Source organism: Equus asinus, chromosome 5, assembly GCF_041296235.1.
Source record: "Equus asinus isolate D_3611 breed Donkey chromosome 5, EquAss-T2T_v2, whole genome shotgun sequence".
Lineage (NCBI taxonomy): Eukaryota > Metazoa > Chordata > Mammalia > Perissodactyla > Equidae > Equus > Equus asinus.
The window spans coordinates 38,082,716-38,094,744 of record NC_091794.1 but is presented as its reverse complement, the minus strand read 5'-3'; the positions used below and the strand labels follow the sequence as shown (position 1 = coordinate 38,094,744).

Sequence of the window (12,029 nt, the reverse complement as noted above, 5' to 3'; positions counted from 1 at the left end):
TGCAACTTTAAATCTCTCTATTAACACATAATACTATTTTTAATAAATACCAAGTTCAAGCATCATGATATATTTAGAGTACTGGCTTCAGAATCACACAGTCCTGGATTAAAATCTGCTCTACACAGCTAGTTAATTCCATGACCTTGGGGCAAGTTACTTTAACTTCTCTCTGTATCAGTTTTCTCATGTGTAAAAGGATACTACCTACCTTTAAGATTGTTATAAGGATTGGAAAAACCATATCAAAAATGTATAACCTAGAATTGGACACAAAAATGCTTAATAAAAACTATTGCTGGTTTCATGAAAAGTTTATGCTGTACTTTTACAGAATAGGAAATGTGGTTTGAGAGTCAGAAATGTTTGCTATCAAATAGTTTATTTTAAGCATAAATTGTTCATAGCTATGGGAAAAATTGATGTTCTTTCCCACACTCCATTGAGCAAGAGATAGTAGCTAAGATTTAATCAGCTCATCATTTTGAGGCTGGAATCAGTTAAGTACTTGTCTCTTCTAATACTTTCTACTACCTCTTGTCTAATAATCAGTTACTATATGATGAATATAGGAACCTAACTGCCATAAAGAGGACAAAGTTCAAGTTGCTATTGGAAACCAGTTGAGAAAATTAAGATAAAGTGTTTTTTTAATAAATAGTTTTAAGATTGTTTAATTAATTCCTTCATTCATTATTTTATAGGTGATAAAACTGAGGCACAGTTAAGTGAACCAACTTGCTCTTGGTCACAAAGCTAGTTAGTGGCAGGACCAGGGCTAAAATTCAGTGTTCTGAATTTTTTTGTTCCAGTCCTTCTTAAAAACGATATTCTACTATATTATGGGATGCATGGTTTACCATTTTTATACATGTTAATTCATTTTTATTTTGAACTCAAACATTTTTCCATAAAAGTATACATTGGAAGTCTCCCTCTACTTGACCCTTATTAGTATATTAGTTCTCCTCCCCAAAGGATACCTCTGTTACCAGTTTTTTGAACTCTTTTTGGAAATATTCTTTGCATATGGAAGTGTGTGTGTGTGTGTGTGTGTGTATTTATCACTTCAGAGTATCTTGGAGGGCTGGCCCCGTGGCCTGGTGGTTAAGTTTGGCACACTCCGCTTCGGCAGCCCAGGTTCACAGGTTTGGATCCCAGGCATGCATCTATACACTCACCAGCCATGCTGTGGCAGCAACCCACATACAAAGTGGAGGAAGATTGGTACAGATGTTAGCTCAGGGCTAATCTTCCTCAGCCAAAAAAAGAAAAAGTATCTTGGAGATTGTTCTACATCACCACATATAGGTCTTTATTCCTTTTTTTTTTTACTTTTTATTATGGGAATTTTCTTTTCTTTTCTTTTCTTTTTTTTTTGAGGAAGATTAGCCCTGAGCTAACATCTGCTGCCAATCCTCCTCTTTTTTTTGCTGAGGAAGGCTGGCCCTGAGCTAACATCCGTGCCCATCTTCCTCTACTTTTTTATAAGTGGGATGCCTGCCACGCCATGGCTTGCCAAGCGGTGCCGTGTCCACACCTGAGATCCAAACTGGCGAACCCCGGGCCGCCGAAGCGGAATGTGCACACTTAACCACTGTACCACTGGGCCAGCCCCAGGAATTTTCAATTCCATTCTTTTTTAAGAGCTGCACAGTACTCCATTTTTGGATACCATAATTTTTTGATCTATCTCTTAATGATGAACAATTTAGGTTGTTTCTAGATTTTTGCCATTGCAAACAATGCTCAGTGAATATGCTTGTACATATGTCTGCATACATATACTGGCAATTTATAGCATGACTTATTAGAAGTGAAATTGCTTAATCCTCAGTCATAGGGTATGTGCATTTTTAATTTTGTTAGATACTGTAAAAATTGTCTTCCGATCTACATTTCATCCAAAAATATGAAAGTACCTATTTCTCCACTCCTTTGCCAACACAGCATATTATTACTTTTATAAATCATTGCTACTCTGGAAAGTGAAAACGGTATCTTATAATTTTAATTTGCATTTCTTTTTAAATGTGGAAGGTTGGGCATCTTTTCCTGAGTCTGAAAACTATTTGTAGGTGTTTTTTCCTGCAATCCATTGAACTCTATCAGAATTCTGATTACAAGTAATTAAAACCAGCTCATCTGGGGGCCGGCCCAGTGGTGCAGCAGGTAAGTTCGCACATTCCGCTTCTCAGCGGCCTGGGGTTTGTCAGTTCGGATCCCAGGTCAGGACATGGCACCGCTTGCCAAAAGCCATGCTGTGGTAGGCGTCTCACATATAAAGTAGAGGAAGATGGGCACGGATGTTAGCTCAGGGCCAGTCTTCCTCAGCAAAAAGAGGAGGATTGGCAGTAGTTAGCTCAGGGTTAATCTTCCTCAAAAAAAAAAAAAAAGAAAAAAACCAGCTCACCAGTTTAAGCATAAAAAGGGGATGTATTAAAAGGGTACAGGAGTCATTATCTTGTAGAACCTAAGGACAAAGCAAACATTTTAAGAGCCAGCCCTGATGGCCTAGCAGTTAAAGTTTGGTGCACTCTGCTTTGGTGGCCCATGTTCAGTTCCCTGGCACAGAACCACACCACTTGTCTGTCTGTAGCAGTGCTGTGGTGGCAGCTCACACAGAAGGACTTACAACTAGAATATACAACTATGTACTGGGGCTTCGGGGAGGCAGGGAGGGGAAGTAAACATTTTGTGTCTTTTGATCAGTACAGCCATTGCCTTATAGAACCCATTCTGCCTATTCCAGTTTCAGATGGAAAGCCTCTGTCCTCACCAAGTTTAGAAAGCTATAAGGTTTATGTGGCATAGCTTATAGGGGGTCATTTATATTGATGAATTCACCATGATCCAGTAATTCCTATAGGCTCAGAAACGTGTTTTTTCTTTTGATACAGTAAGAATAGACTATTGGGGCAAATTTAACATTTACTATGAGAGACTGATAACTCATTATCTTCTAGTCTATATATATTTATTTGCTATAAGAAATGGAGGGCCAGCCTGGTGGCACAGTGGTTGAGTTTGCGTGCTCCGCTTTGGCAGCCTGGCATTCACAGGTTCAGATCCCAGGCATGGACCCACACACCGCTCATCAAGCCATGCTGTGGCAGTGTCCCACACACAAAATAGAGGAAGGTTGGCAGAGATGTTAGCTCAGGGCCCCTTTTCCTCAAGCAAAAAGAGGAGGACTGGTTGCAGATGTTAGCTCAGGGCCAGTCTCCTCACAAAAAAAAAAAAGAAAGAGAAATGGAACTGTCAAACAGACTAGATATTTTAGGTCAGTCTGTCAGCATAGTCTCTTACTATGGGCAGGTCACTACAGGGGAAGCCAAAGTTTTCAAAGGTTGCTTGGCAAGCATGGAATCCAAACAAAGGGATTTAGCAGATCTTTAGGACCAGAATCCTCTCACCTAGTTATGGCTTGAGGCAGTCTCACCCACCATAAAAATATTCTCACCAAAGGACCAACAATGTTCAAGTTAGCTAAGATTCTCTTTCCTTTAGACAAAAATTGAATGGGTACAGGAAATGTTTGCCTCTGTGCTTATTATCTACTCTTTCATTCATTCATTTACTGACTGCTTTTGGGGTTGACCAATCCTGTCTTTTAATATACAGTTCTTTCTTTAGATAAATTAATACATTGAGTTTAGTAACTGTCATATCTTACAGACTAGAGAGCCATTTAGTCTCTCTGGGGCTTAAAGTCTCATATCTCTGTTTTGGTTTGATGGCTTGGTTTTCAGATATTTTTGACTCTTAGAATGGTGAATAGACTATATCACTAATGTCTCTCCCTTCTCTCTTCCAGCTTTCCACTATATGAAACACACTGCCTTTCCTATTGTTTCACTATTGAACGAATAGTGAGCCTTAACAGTAAAGCAGCAAATAGTTGTCATTTTGTCACAGCAGAAAATCAGAATTTTGACTTTAAAGGATTAATAAAATAAAGTAACATTCACTCTAAAAAAGAGATTGCATTGGTATTTAGAATTTTATTCATCCTACGCTATCATCTTAACTATCTTTTTGTTCTAGTTACTGTTTTCAGCTTGTCAACATCAAAGGCAAAATCACCTGTTATTTTACCCTCAAAATGAATATATTCCGGAATAGCCAAAAGAATTGCAATTCAGGATGTGCGTGTTATGGCAAACCATAGGCAAATCCCCAAAAAGGAAGGAGGGGAGCTGCTTTTATAGAAAAAAAGGGGGAGTAGGGAGAGGCTGTTCTAAATAAAAGTCCATTGGGGGAAATTCACAGTTCCAGGTGGCAACAGCTTTTCATTGGCCAAGTTGCAGCACTTCTCATTGGCTGGGTTTTTGCTGCATGGGGAGAGAAGTCTCCTTCACTAGTAAAGTAGTTTTACTTCCTGTGGAAGATGCCGGTCTCCATCTCTTCCTGTCTGGAGTAATCGAGGAAGTATGATGTATGATAGGATGTGAGAGCTCCCCCTGCAAAGCCGTGCAGACTCCAATTTAGTTGAGGTTTCTTGTATTCATTTCACAGGCTGGAGTAACTTATTTCCTTTAAGGCAATCATCTCCCTGCCTGAGATAAGTATTTTCCAAGCTCAAGAAATAAAAATAACTGCTCTGTTGGGTTAACAGTCTCTAATGAGAACACCAGACTTGTCTCTAATTAAGTTAAAAGCCATTTGGTTACAAATAAGACCTTCAGGGGCCGGCTCCGTGGCTAAGTGGTTAAGTTCGAGGCCTCCACTGGCCAGCCCAGGGTTCGGATCCTGGGTGCGGACGTGGCACCGCTCGTCAGGCCACGTTGAGGCGGCGTCCCACATCCCACAACTACAAGGACCTGCAACTAAGATATACAACTATGTACGGGGGTGGGGGTGGAGGGGGGTTTGGGGAGATAAAGCAGGAAAAAAAAAAAAGATTGGCAACGGTTGTTAGCCCATGTGCCAATCTTTAAAAAAAAAAAGGAAGATTGGCAACAGTTGTTGGCCCAGGTGCCAATCTTTAAAAAAAAAAGGAAGATTGGCAACAGTTGTTAGCCCAGGTGCCAATCTTAAAAAAAAAAAAAAAAAGACCTTCAGTACAGGCAAAGCCAATATTTTGCTGATCTTTTCAGATAAATACACGTTCCAGTAGATGCTGAAATGATCCTTTGTTTAGTGGGACTAAATGTTTTAGCCATTAACTTTTCATGCTGTTGTCTCTTCTTGTTCCAGTGGACAAAAACCAACAATATATGTTGATTGGGCTAAGAAGTCTTGAAAAAGGCAAGCAAGTTCAAGCAAAGGAAAAGTATAAAACAAGAAAAATGATATGACAAAAGTATAAAACAAAATTCTATAATATATAATAATTACCTTGATTTTACATTAAAATAATTAGGGGTGATTGAACCCCAGTGACAGTACTTAGCAATTTTTGTTTTGGTCAATCAATAAATAAGGCCTTGAGGAAGATCACATGCATTTGTCTTAGAGGTATTTCCATTGTGATTTTAGGAAATGGTACTTCCACAGAAAAAGGATAACTTAGTCAGTAGTTGTACTACTAAGTGTCTGGTGCTATCCTCTGTTTTCAGTATTTTCATTTTGGAATTATTTGGAAAATAGTAAATACTATTGATAATATGAGTCCTTTGATAATGTTTTACTAAATACTAGGTTGGGATTATACAATTTGGTGGGTTCCTAGAAGTAATTTTTATTGCATCTATGAACAAAATTCTTTTCTACAATATATATTTCTGATTTGATCATGGGAAAAGTATGCCTGGCATGGAAAAGGTGAATGATTGTTGTTTTTTTGTTTTTGGGGGGTTTTTGGTGAAGAAGATTGGCCCTGAGCTAACATCTGTGCCAATTTTCCTTTATTTTGCATGTGGGATGCCACCACAGCATAGCTTGATGAGCAGTGTGTAGGTCTGTGCCTGGGATCTGGGCCCATGAACCACAGGCCACCAAAGCGGACCACACAAACTCAACACTACACCACCGGGCCAGCCCCCTAGGTGAATGATTGCTAGTTGAAATAGATGTGAGTAAATATTGCTAGAATGTAGGAGTTCTATTAAGGGGACATACCAATATTGCTTAATTTTGTTTTTTTCTAGTATAATTGTGAAATATCACACTGACTAAAACTACAAATCCATATTCTGTTGTGATCTTTTTTCCCTCCACATTTAAGTAAGAGAAGAGGAATTGCTAGCATTTTTCTGCTTGAGACTTAAAATTGTAGCAACCATAAATGCAATTATAAGACTTTTTCATTTCAATTATATTTGTGGAAAAAATATAAAAGCCAAATAACTTTAAAATTCCAAACTATCTATTAAGCCTTATGAACAACAACAAAAAAGCTTGGATAAGCTTTTAGTTTTTCCTGTCTTTATCTTAAATTTAAACTACAAAATCAAAGAAGCCAGTGATTCATGTAAACCTTAGGATTCTTTTAGTCCTCTTAAAAGTTGTTTTTTCCACTCTAAAAATAGCCCATGCTTATTATTGTTTTGAAAATTTGTGTTGCTAGAAAGGAGGAAGCCACACAATCAGAGATAAGCATCATTAATTAGCGCTTTGGTATATTCTTTCCAGACACAATTTTTACATAGTATTGATTGGACCTTCTGTACAATTCTTCATCTTGCTTTTTTCATTTAACATCCTTTGTTATAAACTCTGTTAACAATATTTTTAGTGACCACCCAACATTATGAGTTGGATTACCTTAATTTACTTAACTTTTAAAAAGTTATCTTAAAAAATAATTTCTGAGGGCTGGCCCCGTCGCCGAGTGGTTAAGTTCGTGCTCTGTGCTTCGGCGGCCCAGGGTCTCGCTGCTTCGGGTCCTGGGCATGGGCCTAGTACTGCTCATCAGGCCACGCTGAGGCGGTGTCCCACATAGCACAACCAGAAGGATCTACAACTAGAATACACAACTATGTACTGGGGGGCTTTGGGGAGAAGAAAAAAAAAAAGATTGGCAACAGATGTTAGCTCAGGGCCAATCTTTTAAAAAAATTTTTCTGAAGAAATACATATACTCCTTTAAAGGGTACTTAGATTATACTATGAATTACTTTTTTTGAGAACTAGTAATTTGATGAAAAAGCACCATTTTCCTACACTTAGAAAAAGTGCATTATCTTACCTTGTGTTATTATACATATATGAACTGCTGCAAAACTGCATTTGAAAGTCATCCTTCATATTACCAGGGTTCCAGTTGAGTTACATAGGATCTTTGAACTGCTTTACAGTTTGTTTGTTTTTTTGTGGGGGGGAGATTAGCCCTGAGCTAACTGCTGCCAATCCTCTCTTCGCTGAGGAAGACTGGCCCTGAGCTAACATCCATGCCCATCTCCCTCTACTTTATATGTGGGACGTCTGCCACAGCATGGCTTGCCAAGCGGTGCCATGTCCGCACCCGGGATCTGAACTGGCGAACCCCGGGCCGCCGAAGCAGAACGTGTGCACTTAACCACTGTGCCACCGGGCCGGCCCCTGCTAACAGTTTTCAAGGCAAAACTCATAGAAAAAAATACCCATAGAAATTTTCTGTAGGAAAATGACGTTGCTAAATCCCTCATGAATGTTCTCCTCAAAGTAAGTAATTGGCAGCCTGTATTATTTAACACACGCTGAGAGAATAAATTTAACCGTTTATAATAGTGTTCCACTTTCTTTGTGATAATGATACATTTTTAGGGTTTTAAGCAGTCTGGAGGGTATTTTAATTTATTATTTATGCATTCTTCTAACAATTATTTTAGGTCAACTGGCTATTCTGAGGTGATAGTTGTCGTTGGAGGCTGTGAACGAGTTGGAGGATTTAATCTTCCCTACACTGAGTGCTATGATCCTGTGACAGGAGAATGGAAGTCTTTGGCTAAGCTTCCAGAATTTACCAAATCAGAGTATGCTGTCTGTGCTCTAAGGAATGACATTCTTGTCTCAGGTAAATAAAGATTTCTTACAGTAGTTACTTTTAATTCGAACACAGCTTGGCTGTTTTAAATGATAACAGTGTCTCAAACGAAAACAATGAAAGTGGATACGCCCACTTTAGGCAGGTCAGCTTATATAACAAATAAAACCGAGAGTGACTTTCTACTCTTAAAAACAGGTACCAGATTATGCAGAATGACTTACGAAAGATCCATCAGAAAATACCTTTGCGGGGAGGGGAGAGGGCAAAAGGGGTGATTAGGCTCACATGTGAGGGGATGGACTATAATTAGTTTTCGGGTGGTGAACATGATGTTATGTACACAGAATTCAAAATATGATGTACATCCTAAAATTAATTAATTAAAAAAGAAAATTAATTAAAAAAAGAAAAAAGACCTTTAGTCGTATCATATTTTAAATGTTCTCAAATGCATATAGAATATGGTATAATTTTTAAAACTTATGCCTGTTTACTTTGTTTTAAGGAACACAGTAAAACACAGAAAAGCACACATAGAATTAAGCATCTCTAATCCACTTGTGTTTTCTGAAATTCTCCCCAAAGTTTATGAAAGAGGATTTTCCTTAAAATTCTTAATTTGAACTTCTTTTATAATAATGTGATATGTTACCTCTAAAATCAGACAGACAATAGAATGACAGACTTGTACAAAGTATAACTGGTATCTCTGGTCTGAAGTCAGTTAATTGGTTAAATAATTTTACCAGCTTTGCAGATTCCTGTATTAGGACACATTGAACAATATAACAATACATACTTTATTTTGTACAATGGTATGTTTTTTAAAAAGTGGGTGATTTTAAAAAATCTTTTTAGAATGATTCTGTTGTTTGGGTACTTCTGATATCTGCCTCCTAAATTGACAATCTTATACATTTATAAAATTCATTTTCTGCATTTTATTATTTGGAGCCTGTAATTATTATTTCTCAAGATTACAATTGGCAAAGTTTAAATCTGCTCTGTAGAATTATTTCCATTAAGCTTTGAGGGTCCTTATTTCATTTATTGTACTGAATTCTCGAATTCTGGGACTGGGTGAATAAATCCTGTGTTTTCATTAGCTATGCCTTGGGCATAGATCCATTTGTGATACATATATTATTGTATGTGCATTGTTTTGCATTTCAAGGTGGAAGGATTAATGGCCGTGATGTCTGGATTTATAACTCACAGTTAAATATTTGGATCAGAGTTGCTTCTCTAAATAAAGGCAGATGGCGTCACAAAATGGCTGTCCTCCTTGGTAAAGTAAGAGAAACCACTTTTTATTACTTTTGCTGGTACATTTCCAAAATAAATACCACAGCTGAATCCTTCATTTCACTCACCCTCTGAGTATTTTGGATTCAAATTGTATTTCCTTCCATTTCTAACCTCAGTAGATAAACTGAAGACATAAACAATCTGACACTGTACTTTTGAATGGGTATTTTGTTCTCCCAATTTGGAATTCACGGCAGTGCAGCACATATCTCTTCTCATGCACCACTGGAGTCCAAATGCTTAAGAAGCATTGGAAGACAAAGGAGTCGCGTCAAGTTTGAAAACAGGCCAATGTCTAATCCAAGCAGCCTCGTTCCTTTGACTGACTCTGGCAGTCAGGCAGAGAGATATTTATCTAGAGAAGGGTTATTTTAGCTTTTTTATTTGTACATGTGGGGACAAAATAATTTAAAATAAGTGTTAAGATGAACTCTCCAACATATTTTAAAGAATGTTTATTATTTACTGCAGCTAATAAATAATATTAAAAGTATATAACTTAGTTCTGAACGATTCGCTGTCCTTAGGAACATGAGAATCACTTTTGGACTAGTGGCTTCCTAACTTTTTAGAAGCAACTGCACCCTCTTTTTAAAAGTTAAATCTAATATAAAACTCCATTGCATAAAACAGATAAAAATACAGTGGTTTTACCAAGGGCTAACTTGGGCTCTTTAGCAGTTCCCTGACTCCATTTCTGCCAGGTCCTCCTAAGCCACTTCAAGTTAGTGAACAATCTAAGTAAAAGCAGCATACTTGCTTGCACGTGTGTTTTTGACTGGTCCCCTAGTACTCCTTTCTAAAAAGATTGCTGCCTCTTAGGTCCTCCTGTGGAGACATTTAGAGCCACCAATGAGAAAAGAGAACTGCTCTAAATGAAACAGAGGTGGTGCCAGGAACCCTTCCCACTCAGTCTCCCATCAGTCCTCCTCCCCTCCCCCACCCCCACACAGGCTTCTTGAAATCTCTATACTGTAGAATCCCAGAGCTTCTCAAAGCAGTGTGAAAGCTACTGTTAATTCCTAAGGACGTTGATCTAGTGTGCTGTTGCTGTCTACAAGGCCAGTGAAATAATGAGCACCTTAAGATAGATGTAATGGAAATAAAATATTAATAGAGTATTTTCTAAAACCACTGGTTTGTCAGTACTTTCTATATTATATATAGTTTTGCCAGCTATGCCTCAAGAATGACAAAATATTACTAGAAAGGGGTGGCTAAAACAAAGGATTGGAAAGAGATGAGGTCTGACTAAAAAAATTATAATTATTTAGTCTGGACATACAAAGGTAATGAAAATGATTGTCTCAATTACTGTATATGGATTAGTGAACACAAATTTATTTGATAAATATTAGTATACTTGACTCGAAGGTACCCAAAACTTGGAAGTACTAAATCAAGAAGTAAAAGGAATTCTTCCTACCTTACACAACAAGTATTCAATCCATGGAAACTGTTATCCTAAAAATTAAAATATAGGCTGAATTCAAGCTTATAAAATTATTTAAATTTATAAATGCTCTCTGTTAAAGAAACCTAGGGTGGTTTGGAATATAGAATCTTAGAGCAGAAAGGAATCTTAGAGAATATTTAATGTAATTTTTCAATTTATAAAGAAACTGAATCCAAAGAGATCAAGTCACTTGCTCAAGGTTACACAGATGGTGATAACAGAGGGGCAAAAGCTCAGATTTTCCTAATCTTAGAGGCCTTTTCTCTTGATGCTCACAGCATTTCTTTTTAATTTATGCATGTAAGGGAATAGTATTAAAGTTTAATCCTCAGAATTCTGTTATGTCATAGTTACTATTATTGTCTATATTTTTAAATTGAGGAAACTAAGACTGAGTCTCAGAGAGGATAGGTAAACTGCCCAAGATCTTACATTGTTGACCGAGCTAGGTATGAACCCTGCCTCTCCTGACTTCATTGCTGCACTGTGCCACAGTTGCCATATGCCTTCCAGCTGCCTTACCTTGAGTGAGTTACTTAACCTCTCTGAGCTGCATGGCGTTGAGAGAACAAACCCACCAACAGATCATTTTAACATAATGTGAGAAATGCAAGATAGCAGTGGCTGCTCTGGAAATCTGGAGGAACACAAAAGGATAAATTGTAGACAGACTTGAATGACAGTGCATGAAGTTTGGCCTTCACCCTTAGGCATTTATTGTTGAACTATTAAAAGGAGTTGATGAGGTGATTTTAGAAGATTAATTTATGGTCTAGAGAGCGTTAGAGTGGAGCCAGGAGATTAACTGAGAGGTATAAAATGATATGGACCCTGAGGTAGGTTGGTGGCAGTGGGAAACAAAAGGAAGGGACACGTGAGAGATGCTGTGAAAGAAGACTCCATAGGTCTTAATAGTGAATTAGATATGGAGGGAAGAGTTGACGACTCTCGGTTAAAATGATTGTGGATGTTAATCTGGAGAGCTCCTTTAGGTTAAAAGTTTTGTGTATATCTCATGATGCTTAATGGATTATTCTGCTTAGGTAATTTAATAAATGGCTTGTTGATTAGTTCACCTCTCATACAAAGATAGTAATTTGCCTTACCTTCCTCATATTTGTAAAAAGAAAATGTACGTGAAAGCCTTTTGAAATATATAGTAGAGTTCATTATGTGTCAGGTACTTTTCTAGGTACTTACAGAGACTAAAGTGAAGAACAAGATAGGCCCTGCCTTCAAAGATCTCATAATGCAGTAATCCTTACCTAATATTTTAGTTTCATAGCTTTATCACTTTATAATAATTGAATATTTTCATCATCCATGAGTTTGAGCATTTAAGCTAAATCATGC

At 37.6% G+C, this 12,029-nt stretch overlaps 1 protein-coding gene across 10 annotated transcripts in view; it reads left to right on the top strand.

The window, feature by feature from the left end:
* The window catches only part of KLHL24 (kelch like family member 24), a 40,853-nt gene that overhangs the window by 16,073 nt on the left and 12,751 nt on the right, over positions 1-12,029 (top strand). For all 10 annotated transcript variants that reach the window (XM_070509339.1, XM_070509345.1, XM_070509338.1 and 7 more), the window contains 2 exons: positions 7,755-7,939; positions 9,087-9,205. In XM_070509339.1, the coding sequence (XP_070365440.1) occupies positions 7,755-7,939; positions 9,087-9,205 (304 nt within the window). The remainder of the gene's footprint in view (positions 1-7,754; positions 7,940-9,086; positions 9,206-12,029) is intronic.